Source organism: Engraulis encrasicolus, chromosome 9 (assembly GCF_034702125.1).
Source record: "Engraulis encrasicolus isolate BLACKSEA-1 chromosome 9, IST_EnEncr_1.0, whole genome shotgun sequence".
Lineage (NCBI taxonomy): Eukaryota > Metazoa > Chordata > Actinopteri > Clupeiformes > Engraulidae > Engraulis > Engraulis encrasicolus.
The window spans coordinates 51,355,113-51,368,789 of record NC_085865.1 but is presented as its reverse complement, the minus strand read 5'-3'; the positions used below and the strand labels follow the sequence as shown (position 1 = coordinate 51,368,789).

General features: G+C 43.3%; 1 protein-coding gene across 1 annotated transcript in view; it reads left to right on the top strand.

Moving 5' to 3' along the window:
- Window positions 1-13,677, top strand: part of LOC134455315 (contactin-associated protein-like 2) — a 183,021-nt gene that overhangs the window by 49,761 nt on the left and 119,583 nt on the right. Inside the window, exon 9 of the mRNA XM_063206336.1 lies at window positions 13,190-13,296. Coding sequence (XP_063062406.1) covers window positions 13,190-13,296 — 107 coding nt within the window. The remainder of the gene's footprint in view (window positions 1-13,189; window positions 13,297-13,677) is intronic.

Below are 13,677 nucleotides of genomic sequence, written 5' to 3'. Positions count from 1 at the left end.
CCTTCAAATTCAAGATTGCTGCCACTTTTGGCTCTTTAAATGTCAATTTTTCAAAATCGTCAGAGAGCTTTGATATTAGGCTCAAATGAAAGGTCTGCTCATACTGAGTTCAGTTATGGACAGTAAAGTAGGCTATGCAGAAGTCATCTGAAAGGTAAAAATATCAAGGTTTGTGGTTGATGAGAATTAAACTGCTTATAAGTCGGGTCATGATGTGAGGTTTAGCCCCATGTCCCTCCCAGAAATCCCGGCATTTTTTGCTAGAGACGCAAATTAAAAATTGCGTCCGGCGCCATCTCTAAGAAATAACTTTTAATCTGAATGACCTAAAATCATGTATGAAGACACTTTTTCATACAAGTCAACCATGAGGATTCCAAATCTGACGTCATTTTGATAATACAACTTTGTTTTGACCATGAAATTCAAGATGGCTGCCATCTAGAACAGTCGTTTTCAACCTTTTTTTGGCCGTGACCCTCCAAAACTGGACTGGGGACCCCCCAATTTGTGTAGCTCCATTCCTCATACATAGATATTGAAAAAATAGCTGATATACAAGCATACAACACCTCACATTATAAGGCGTAGTGTGCTTGTAGGTAGGCAATTTTCACAATGTTTGGCTTTTTAAATATGATTTGACAATTTGGCCAATGTTTTAGCATTGTTTGTTGATAGCTTTAGATGCAGTGATGGTAGTTTACTTTGAGAGTCCTTACGTTATCCCCCCCCCCCCCCTCCCAAAAAAAGGGTCTCGACCCACAGGTTGAAAGCCACTGATATAGTGGAAAACTTGAACTCAAGGCAAGAGCTGCTGAAATGGAAAGAAGTTCTCTCAAAGCAGCCATCAACCTGGTTGAAGACAGTCAAACGTGTGAAGCTCTCAGAACTGCTAGAAGACTGTGTTGTTGAGGAATGTGTGGCTTTATTCAACCCCAATGGCATATAGAGGAAGACGCAGAAGAACAAGCTCATCCAGAAGATCTCCCTCCAACATATTGTGATTGAAGAACCCTATGTTTCTCTAATTGACATGGGCATGATCTGGAGGATGGCAACTCCATCAGTAGAAGATTGGCAGACACAGAACGCCACACCATACAATTGGTTGGACTATGTCCAAAAGGTGTCTCCAGCATCCTTGCCTGCCTGTGAGGAGTGGCGCACTAGGTACGCCAAGTAGTTGTCAAGAAGGCCGTGTTGGCGTAAGATGTTTGCATCTGAAGGGAGACGGATAAAAGACTCTCTTCATGGTCTTCCACTTGGAAGCAGAGGCTTCAGCCATGGTGCTACTCTTCTTGTGTGCATAGATCACCTGTCTCGTGAACGCAAACTGCTCTTCTCAGATGACACTGCCATTGTGAGATGTATTAAAGATGGGCAGGAGGGGGAGTACAGGGGCCTGGTGCAGAACTTTGTTAGATAGTGTGGGACCAACCAGTTGCAGTTGAACACCACCAAAACCAAGGACATGGTGGTTGATTTCTGTTGGTCCACCCCACCCCTTGTGCCTGTTTCTTTTGAGGGGGAGACAGTGAAAACAGTCTGCACCTACAAATACCTGGGGGTACATCAGAAAAGTAAATTAGACTGGTCAGTAAATTCAGAAGCAGTCTAAAAGTGCAGAGTAGGCACTATTTCCTGAGGAAGTTGAGATAATTTATATCTGCAACGCACTCCTGCAGATTTTCTACCAGTGTGTCATGGCTAGTGTGCTTTCCTATGCTGTGGCATGCTGGGCGGGAGCATTAGGAAGAGAGATGCTGGACCAGAGATGCAGGGATCATTGACATTGATTACACGGTGAGAATGAGAATGGCGGGCAAGGATTATGGATGACACCTTTTTGACACAGCCCAACCACTTGTATGACGTGCCGTCCTGTGTCCAATGGAGTTGCCATCCTCCAGATCATGCCCATGTCAATTAGAGCAACATGGGGTTCTTTAATCGCAATAGGTTGGACGGAGATCTTCTGGATGACCTTGCTCCCTTGCATCTTCCTGTATATGCCATTGAGGTTGAATAAGGTGAATAAGGCCACACGTTCCTCAACAACATGGTGTTCTTACAGCTCAGGGAGCTAAGGTTGACTGTCTTGAATCAGGCTTATCACTACTTTTGAGAGCACTTCTGTCCATTTCAGCAGCTCTTGCTTTGAGTCCCTCAACAAGCTTCTTTATGCAAGAATGCTTGGAAAATGTCCTATGAAATGTTCTATGTACTAGATCAGTGGTTCTCAACCTGTGGGTTGAGATCCCCTTTTTGGGGGGGTGGGATGTCAATGTAAGGACTTTCAATTTAAAAGACCATCACCAATGGAGTAGGGGTCCTCAGTCCAAATATGACTGTTTTGGGGGGTCACGGCCTAAAAAGGTTGAAAACGACTGTTCTAGATGGCAGCCATCTTGAATTTCACGGTCAAACCAAAGTTGTATTTCAAAATGATGTCAGATTTGGAATCCTCATGGTTGACTTGTATGAAAAAGTGTCTTCATACATGATTCTATGTCATTCAGATCAAAAGTTATTTTTTTAGAGATGGCGCTGGACGCCATTTTGAATTTGCCTCTCTAGTAAAAAATGCCAGGATTTCTGGGAGGGACATGGGGGCCAAATTTTTTCTAAAGGGTCCATAGAGGTCAAATCAATCATCAAAACATCCTTGCCAGAGGATGGTCACGGAACCTCACATTATGACCCGACTAATTAGCAGTTTAATTCTCATCAACCACAACCCTTGATATTTTTTACCTTTCAGATGACTTCTGCATAGCCTACTTGTAATTTTACTGTCCATAACTGAACTCAGTATCAGCAGACCTTTCATTTGAGCCTAATATTAAAGTGTACCTCCGGGATTTTGGACACCAGGCCTCATTTCCGAGTCAGCCAGGGTGTAAACAATGTGTCCAGAACGTTTTTTTCACATTCCATGCAGTCCTTGTGAATTCTCATATCCATGTTGCTAAGCTAGCGCAAGTGAACGGGGATGGTAGTAGCCTGCCCCCAAAAATAGTCTTATCCCGTTTAAACAACATTCAAAACAACCCCATTATTATGCCAGACTGCAAGTGTAAATACTTGTCTTGATAGAATGAAGTTTGAAATTAAACCAACATTGCAATCATGTTTGATCACCATCAGCAATTTGTGTTCCGGTTTGAAAGCTTGACAGCCGCGGAGTGATATTCCTAGTACAAATCCTAGTTTCGTTTGACACATCCATAACTTTTCCATAGAGCGAACTCCAACATCTTTGAAGTTTGTAAAACTGAACGGTTTTCCCCTCTCCCTGACCTCGCTCGCAAACATCAAGAGTAATGCTTTCTGTCCGACTTTGTAAATCTTTCGTAACATTGAAACATATGCCATAACAATGTTTGGTTGTTACTAGATGACCCGTGTGTCTACACAGCATGTTGGCGAACAGAACGCACACTCTTCTCCCTTTCATCCTCCCATTCCATCTCGTCTCAAAAAACATTCCATGTAATAATAACTAGAGCTACGAGTGACATATTTCACAATGTCAAGCCAGATCACATAGCGTTGCGTAACTTGTGAATCCATAGGAATACGGCAAGTCATGTCTAATGCCATTTGTCACAGCAATTACACAAAATAACAGTAAAGCATTACAACATGCCAATCCAAAAGGGTAACTTCTAGCCCAAGTTTTGGCTAACGTAGGCGAAGCCATTATACCACTGGGCTACCATCATAGAAGCAAAAAGCATGGCAAACCTGTTCTTCGGAGACTGTTGGTGCGCGCCACAAAATGTAGATCTGGGAATGCGGTTGGCACCGCGGACACTTTTAGAGTTTTCCGTGTAGGTATTAGACTTCGAGAAGGACTTTGTGAAGTCGTCGGGACTGAAGTGGTCACTGCAAAGCACCGGGGTAGCTTACGGAGCGTCTCCATCGGTGTGTTGATGTAGCCCTGCAGCCAGGAGCCAGAGTTTGGTTCTTTCAACATCTTTCACGGAAACCAATGGAAACTTGCCGATACCCATCTGTGGGCTTTATTATTGCAGTTGGTATATACACACTGATGTACCATGGTGCGATGTCGTTGGGTTTTAATCCACTATTCGATCCGATCCGAAAGCAGTTGTAGAACTAGCCTTGATTTGCAATGTCTCTTGCGGGTCCCTGCAGTGGGTGGGTGGGTGTGCTACATCACAACTGAAGAGAGCAAAGTAAAATTCCGCCGACCCCGAGAAAATAGTCTCTCAACATGGCAAAATCCACGCAGTGCAAGGTTGGTTTAATTTCAAACTTCATTCTACTAAGACAAACATTTACACTTGCAGTATGGTATAATAACGGTTTTGTTTTGAATGTTGTTTAAACGGGATAAGACTATTTTTGGGGGCAGGCTACTACCATCCCCGTTCACTTGCGCTAGCTTAGCAACATGGATATGAGAATTCACAAGGACTGCATGGAATGTGAAAAAAAACGTTCTGGACACATTGTTTACACCCTGGCTGACTCGGAAATGAGGCCTGGTGTCCAAAATCCCGGAGGTACACTTTAAGGCTCTGTAACAATTTTGAAAAATTGACATTTAAAGAGCCAAAAGTGGCAGCCATCTTGAATTTGAAGGTCAAAAATAGGTCAAATCAATACATCTACATCATTTGTGAATTGACCCAAATAGTCTCAAAAACCATGTATTATGCAGCACTGTGGGCAAAACCATTGAAAAGTAAATTTCCCGCTTGGCTGGCAGCAGCCATTTTGGATATAGGGCTCTACAAAAATTTCCCCACATTTTTGTGAGGGGCACCCCGGCTCATTTTGTTATTTAACCTTTATAGATGACAAATCCAGTGAGAAACGAACCTTTCCTCTCCACGGTCACGGAACTTCTATAAATGACCCAACTAAATGGTTTGGTCTTAGGCCATACGAATAACATCACGTGATGTCATAACCTCTTTGGCAGGATACGGGAAGACTTTTTGGTAAATTTTGAGCTCCATCCTTCCATAATTTAATCCATTCTTTTTCATGTTCTCATAGTGGGAAAATTGCCTGTCAACTGTGTTATCAACATATTCATAAGAATCTGAATTAGAAATCACATGTAGAAAAACACAGATAAAGCATACAGTTACATGAATTGATTAAGGTGTTGTGGTGGAACTTCAGAGGTCCTCAGTTAGCACAACACCATAAAAATGGCTGAAATGTCAACGGTGTTACCGTCAATGGTGTTACAATTAAGTATGACAGTCAGGGTTGCCAGATGAGGCTGATGATTTCCAGCCCAAAAAATGATCAAAATCCGCCTTAAAAACCCGCCCAATTCTATTGATTTATATGGCAGTGGGAAGGTTTTTCTGATAGATGCCATTTTTACCCGCACACGGCCATCCTAAGCAGCCCAATTGGGCGGGAACCAGCCCAATCTGGCAACACTGATGACAGTTGAGGAGGAGTATGTTTTTGCCAATTTATATCCATATTGACAGACAAACAAACAAAATAATTTTTGTTCCAGGGAGATGGGTTTGTCTGCTCTGTTTTTTCTCCTAAAAAAGTGCCGACTTGTTCCCCTGCACTTTTGACCGTAACACAGTTGAGTAACACGGTTGACTGTTTTGAAAGTGTTTTTGCGCTATTGATCCCTTATGTGTTGGAAAAATCCTATGAACATACACTAGGGATTATCTCTGGAGAAGGAAGTGAAGGAGATTTCTATTTTTACAAAGCCATATTGAATATTTAGTGTGATATAGTATATTTAGGAAAAGAATGTCTCTATGATAAAAATGTAATGATGAGTGGGAGGGAACAGTGGGCTGGCCTGGGGAAATGGGAGGTCTATGTGAGGGACACCACATTGGCTGAGGGGATGCTCCAATCTGTGGCCTATCTGGCCGGAAGCCAGCCCCAAACCGGCTGAAGGAAGGTTATTTCAATTGAAACGCGGCCTAAGGAGGGTTGTCTGCAGAACAAGGAGGAGGGAGAAAGCTGGCCGGTTTGTGGGGGTGGGATTGCGAGTAGCACTTCAGCCAAAGGGCCCCAGCGTGTATTTCGGTGTAACTGTTATGAGAGTCAAATAAACTTAAACTCCTCAACATAGATTTTGGTCTACAGTCTGATAATTTAGGAAATAAGAACAGTTTCCACTTCAGAAGTCTTGTGTAAGGAGGGTGACTATATTCAAATCAGACGTTACAGGGATTTATGATGAAAAATGTGTCAGTCTGTATCACAGTGACTCGTAAAATCCTACTTATGAAGCTCAACAATCACATTTTCTATATCAGTTGCACAGATTAATGACAACATTACTGCTAAGGGACATAAGCACTTTCAAACATATATTGTTTCAACTCTGTAGTATTTTTATATATGTTTGAAATGACATAGTATTTGTCCATAACACTGTTGACAAAATAATTAAGCAAATGTTCGCTTTCATTAGAGTATTTATCAAATGATTTAAGATTAAGCTTGGCAATTTGTTTGTTTGGAAACTTAAATATATACACTATGTAAACATCTAGGTCATTTAGTTGAAAAAAAATACTGATAATTGACATTTTGCTTTTGCCAAAAGCGTAGGGGAATCGTAGAATCACTCTTAAATGGTGTGAGCTTTCACCCAATAAATATTAGTCGCTCAGGAGACCAATCAATGAAAGATGGAAATAGTTCAGAACTGTCTGCATCTAAATAATAAGAAAAACTACTGTAAGTCATAATAATTGACTATTTGTGTTAGCCTGGACTCTCATACATACATGTTGCTATGTCTCGTACTACGCTATGCTGCATTTTGCATTCAAATCAATGTGGACATCCCAACACAATATCCTTTAAAACGCAGGGGATATTATTAGCATAGTATAGTCTGGCAGCAATGAAATATAGTCACCAAACATACATAATTGAAATCAATGATGTGATTAGTTTTAATTCCCCATCAAAGTATGCCCAACATGCAAACACAGCGTGTACCAACTCTCATCCTAAAATTCACAGAAATAAGATTTATAGTGACTTTCAGTTCACACACAAACCTTTCGGTAACACTTTACAATAATGGTACATGAATAGTAACGGAATAATGTTGGAAGTAATGTATGATTCATGGTGAATTAACACATAATTTATGTATGCTGTGATGTTTAATCTATTATTAGTCAATGAGGAGTCACTATTGTAGTCATGATGACTCACCATTAAGTAATTGTGGTACAACCAAGGGTAATTAATGGTGTGAATTACAAGTGTTAATACATGATATATTAACACTGCTGATAAAAAATCCTGATATATTGATCCAATCATACATGAATCCAACCTTAATTAATGATGCGTGCGTAATAATGGAATAATGTTGTAAGTAATGTCATCAGAGATGTGGACTCGAGTCCTGTGACTCCGACTTGAGTGTGACGAGTCAGGGGTGTGAAGACCAATCTTTTGTGTTTTGTTTGCATCCAGTTTTTAATAGCCTATCTCTGTGGTTCTCAACCTTTTGTAAGGAAACGCCCACTGGACCTCATCGAAAGCCTCCCAACGCCCCCTTGACCTGATCATAAGCCTGCCAATGCCCCCCTTAGTATTAAAAAATAAAACGGACTACCCGCGTTAATGGGAACTAAGCCCCGCCCACTCTCACATGTATCCTTCTCAACGCCCCTCTAGAGCTCTCCAACGCCCCCTGGGGGGCTGTACTGCCCCCATTGAGAAACGCTAGCCTATCTAAATAAATGTAGACCTGCATGGATAGGGCAATATCATGTTTTCAAAGGCACACTTCTTTAGAATAGGCTAGGGCGTTTTAAGCCTCATTGTGAAGCTACTGTGGTACCAATGCAATGTTTGTATGTATAGGCCTTTCTGGGTAATTTCATGCATATCAATGTGTGAGTCAGTGTAATAGGCCTATGTTCAGGTCAGAAATAAAGTCTTGAAAAAAATCTAGCCCCCTGACCACTTTCACCTAGGCATCCCTAGCTTAGTCTATTTTTCCTCAGTGAAATGAAATGGTTTTACAACCAGGACTAGTTATGACCTGTCTGACCTGTGATTGAGATATGACTGGATCCATATGGCAGGATTATTATCCACAGTGGTGATGCTGACATTACTTACAACATTATTCCATTATTACTCATGCATCATTAATTAAGGTCGGATTCATGTATGATTGGATCGATATATCAGGATTTTCATCTGCAGTGTTAATATATGATATATTAACACTTGTAATTCACACCATTAATTACCCTTGGTTGTACCACAATTACTTAATGGTGAGTCATCATGACTACAATAGTGACTCCTCATTGACTAATAATAGATTAAACATCACTGCATACATAAATTATGTGTTAATTCACCATTAATCATACATTACTTCCAACATTATTCCATTACAAATAATGCACCATTATTGTAAAGTGTTACCAACCTTTCAAATAAAAATTGAAAATCCCAGAAGCACAGGATTTCATCTTAAATCCCACTTAAAGTCTGTTTGATGTCATTGTTCTTTTTGTGAAAGAAGAAAAAGTGTCTTTTTTGCAGATGCATTTCTTATCAGTGAACATTGTAAGGACGGCATGCATATGCCCATGGACCATTTATCTGCTATCATGTATTAATCAACCCCCCTTCATTAGAAAGAGGCTGTCAAAGCAAAGCAAGAGTCAAGGCAACAGATGGCATTTAATAATGTCTAATCAAATCATCTTTAGAGTAATTCAATATCTACCTGACCCCCTGCGAACCTCATTCAACAGTTGATGGTTTAACGATACACCCACGGGGAACAGGGATGGGGATGGGACCGATCATATGCTACCAGATTTCACCGTACCGACGGGGGCTCATTGTGACAATAGGCAATCAGCAGACATTGTGAGAGATTGCGATCGTGAATCACTGGATGTGATGTGCTGCCTTTTTTTTTACTGCATATCATTTGCCTACTACAACTTTTGAGGTGAACCTCACAGAATATGTGTATATATTTCCCCTTAAGCTTTGCATCCGTCCGACTTGTTTTGTCACGCTCTTTTTTAATCCACTTCTTAGTATGTAGATTGGATGTTGTTCTGAAGTGCTCACTATTTCTGTGTGTACTTTATAATGGCTACACCGTAATTAAAGTTGGGAGAAGGACATTCTGTTTTTTTTTCACCTGCTTGTTCAGTGCTGATGCTGTAATGATGTTTCGCTCTACAGTAACACAGTACCCAGTAGCACGGCCCCTCATTACAACAAGCCAGGAGAATGAGAAGAACACTCTGTCACCGCTGCATTGATTTTGTGTTCACATTCATCATGATGGTGTTGTAATTCAGCTCGTTTATTCAGCGCGTCTCTGAGCAAAACACTATACCATATGTCTAACAGAATGTCACCTGCCTGACATTGCGTACCTGAATAGAGTTCAAATGTGACCTGCATGCATTTCTGTTTGTGGCCATACAGACAGGCTGACGGTGCTCACCTGGATTGATCATGATGTCATCTGCATACCGGCCACACAGTCTGTGAAAGATGATTCATTGAAGAGGATTCAAATCACTGAAATGCAGCTTATTTTGGGAATGCAGTCCCAAGTCTTCTCTCTCTCTCTCTCTCTCTCTCTCTCTCTCTCTCTCTCTCTCTCTCTCTCTCTCTCTCTCTCTCTCTCTCTCCCTCTCTCTCTCTCCCCCTCCCTGTGCGTATGTGTGCGCTAGCATGTCCATGATTGAGCTAATTGGGTCGTCAGTTTTCCAAGCCAGAGTTTTCATACCTGTCTTTCATCTGCTCTCCTCGTAATAGAGCCATTGTATAGCTGTCACTTCCTGTTTCAGCCACCGGGGCCCAGCAGCAGTGTAAACACACGGGGCCAGCAGGGGCCTGGGTCTCTAATCCCTCAATTTCAATCACACACTTCTTCCCTTTCCTCCGTCTTTCTACTGTTCTCCTCTTTCCCCCTTTCCCCCCCTTCTTCTTCATCTCCTCTCTCTGTTTCCATTCTCTATTTCCACATACACATCATCTCTTTCTTCTCATGTTTCTTCTCTTCCTCCTCTTTCTCCTCCTCTCTCGGTTTCTTCTATTCCTCCTCCCTCGCCATTCCTTTCTCCTCATCATTCTGCCTCTTTTCGTCTGTCTGCACCTCCCTCTAATCCTCCTCTTGCTTTTCTTTCCTCCGCTCATCCATCTCTTCATGCCCCTTGAAGACAGAGGTCTCGCTCTGAATGCAGAAGTGTGTGTGTGTGTGCGTGTGCGCGCGCGTGCGTGCGTGCGTACGTGTGTGCGTGTGTGTGTCACCTCTCTCGCTCCTGTGCTTCTCCATATGAATGTGATGCTAATTTGAGCTTTTTTGTCTTCTCATCGGCTGAGATGTGATGGGCTGAATATTTCACCTTCACACAATTCAGCCACAGCCTGTCACACACAGACGCACGCAGTCATGCACTCATGCACTCATGCACTCATGCGCATGCACACACACACACACATAGATGGCCAACACAGCACAACTCACCTCTTGCCTGTCAGTCCAAGTCCATGTGTTATGTGTGTCTGGGGGATGGAATGTCTTTGCACTGTGTGTGCGTGCGTGCGTGCGTGCGGTGCGTGCCTGCTTGCGTGCGTGCGTGCATCAGTGCGTCCGCGTGTTTGTGCCTGCATGCGTGAGTGTGGGCGTGCATGCATGCATGCTAGGTTGCATGTATATGAATGAAGACCAGATACATTCTTTACAAGAAGCATTGGCCCAGCTTATTACGCATAAATACAATATTTTGCTTGGAAACTTTTTTGGGGGGTAGCTTACTGAATACTGATAGTGGCCTTATGAGAAAGCATTTCTCTGCTTTTGGGCGTAAAGATGATAAATAGTGAGGATGAATCTGGAAATATTACAAAAACCCAAGTGATTCATTCAGATCCCACAGGCAAGACCCATGCTTTTGCTCAGAGTTGTTGTTGAGCATTTGGGCCCAGACACCAGCACACAACAGCCCCTAGTCCAGCCCTGCCGGCCTCAACAAGTGGATTAGAGCATAAATTATGCAGCCAGAAAACGTGTGGATCATGGATCTTGGTCCCACACAGCTCCTCTCAAGTGATGGTTGGTGATCTATCTGTCTAGGGAAGTGGTTCTCAACCTTTTTTTAATAAACACCCTGTGCCTCCCCCACCGCACCCCAATGCCCCCTTAACCTCATCATAAGCCTGCCAACGCCCCCCTTAGAATTAAGAAATAAAATAGACAAATGTCCCCCAGTGGACATTGAACAACTCCCCTCTCAGCTGTATCCTTCTCAATGCCGCCCAACGACTGTAGAGGCCACACTGCGAAACACTAGAGGTGCATCCAAAAGTCCCCACTGCCTTCCTATGTAGAAGGCAAAAAATAGGGAAGTCCAATTTGTGCTAGTGGCTTTCCATATTGAAGCTACTGGTCAGGGCACCGGTTGGTAGCTAGTGGTAAGGAGGTAGTGCCTACCACAGGCTTCGGATGTGAAAACTAGAGAGTAGTTAGCTACACTTTGGAGGCTGTCATGTTACCCCCCCCCTCCCCCCCCCCCCCCCCCCCCCCCCCCCCCCCCCCCCCCCCCCCCCCCCCCCCCCCCCCCCCACACACACACACACACACACACATCCTATCATTTCAGCAGAATGAAGTTTGATAGCTGTAGTGTTCTTTTTAGAGAGAGGGGTAGCATGCATGGGAAAGCACCTCAGGTTGGAATCGAATCTGAGTAGCCGGTGTGTACACACACACACACACACACACACACACACACACACACACACACACACACACACACACACACACACACACACACACACACACACACACACACACACACACACACACACACACACACACACACACACTCAGATGAACTGTGAGCTGAAACCCACTAGAGCAATTAGTGTGAAGCATTAGAGGAAGATGGAATGCCATCACAGCCACCTCAGCATCAGAAGAGGGAGGTGAGGGGAAAGTCAACACGATAAGACTCCTTTGGTATCCACTGAGCTAGTAATGCTCCAGCAGGACTGTGTTTGTATGTGTGTATGTGCGTGCATTCGTGTGTGTATTTGTGTGTGTGTGCGTGCGTGTGTGTGCGCGTGCGTGCGTGCGTGCGTGCGTGCGTATGTGTGCATACCCTTGTGTGTTTCGACTGAGACAGGGTTCTTAATGACCATCACCACCAAGAGGGATGGACTTGCAAATTATTATTTCGACCCAGGAGATAGTGTAGTAATTAATTAGACATTAAATGTGAACTACTGTAATGGTGGTCCAGGAAATACCCTTTTATTCCTCCGCAGCAGCAGATAACATTGACAGAACAAGCCCTCCCTTCCTCCCCTCTCCTCCCCCAAGATTGTATTTTTTGATCCTTTGGCTAATTTATCACACCTTTTGAAGATAGCTGATAGCACGGTACCCATGGCGTCACTAATTGCATTAACACGCTGGCTTTAATGAAGAATCCACAGAATGCCAACACAATGGGTATATTGCAGGAATCTACACGGTGTGAAATCTCCTCATTTTATTCTGCTCATCTCTTTGTGGGAATTACGGTGTCTCTCATCTCTTCATCTCCTCTGGTATTTTTGTACCTGTCACGCTTTGAAGTTTGAGAGCAGAGCAACGGCTCTTCTGTGAACATCTATTTCCCCTTGTGGCTTTCAGATTTTTGTCAGTAGTCACAAAAGTAAGTGGAGGTGTGACAGTGTTATTTCATCATGAAAAAACAAAGCGATACCATTATTTTTTATGTGTATCCATGTGTGTGAGATTATTGTCAATGCTTGTGAGATAAAAAGCGAGCCTGTCACCACTTGACTAAATCCTCCACAAACAATAACTAGATATCAGCAGTGAGAGGTTTTGATTAAACATTATGACCGCCGGTGCCATTTTTCTGACAATGTGCATCTTTTCACTACATTTCCAATGATGGAGAGGAGACTCAGGCAGACCTCCACGTCTGATAAACAAGAGTGATCGTCTGCAGACTGTCACATGTGTTCTTTATTTTTCATGAACATGACAGAATCTAACAGAGAGGCATGTCTTTATTCAGATATGGTATACCAGTGAGAAGAGAAGTGGAAACCTTTACTCATTACCAGGTTAATCAAAATGAGTTTTTGTGTATGCATGTGTGTGCGCGCGCGTTTCTTCTGCCAGGTGTATGCCCAACCACTGTGAGCATGGGGGCCGGTGTACACAGACCTGGGATAGCTTCAGCTGTTCGTGTGATGGGACTGGATACATTGGAGCCACATGTCACACCTGTAAGTGTGTTTGCATGCATGTGTGTGTTTTGGGTGGGTGTGGGTGTGTATGCGTGCTTGTGTGTGGGAATGTCTGTGTCGCTGTGTATTTTAGTGGCCGTGTGCCGCACATGTGTTTGACCATACTCATGTGAATGCATGTTTGTGCTGTGCTTCGCCATTTCATGTCGTCCTGTGCTGTGCTGTGCTGTGCTGTGCTGTGCTGTGCTGTGCTGTGCTGTGCTGTGCTGTGCTGTGCTGTGCTGTGCTGTGCTGTGCTGTGCTGTGCTGTGCCATGTTGTTCTCTGCTGTGCCAGGCTGTGCTGTGCTGTGCCGTTCCATATTGAGCTGTATTGTGCTGTGCTGTGCTGTGCAGTGTTGTGCCATTCCATGAGGCACCGT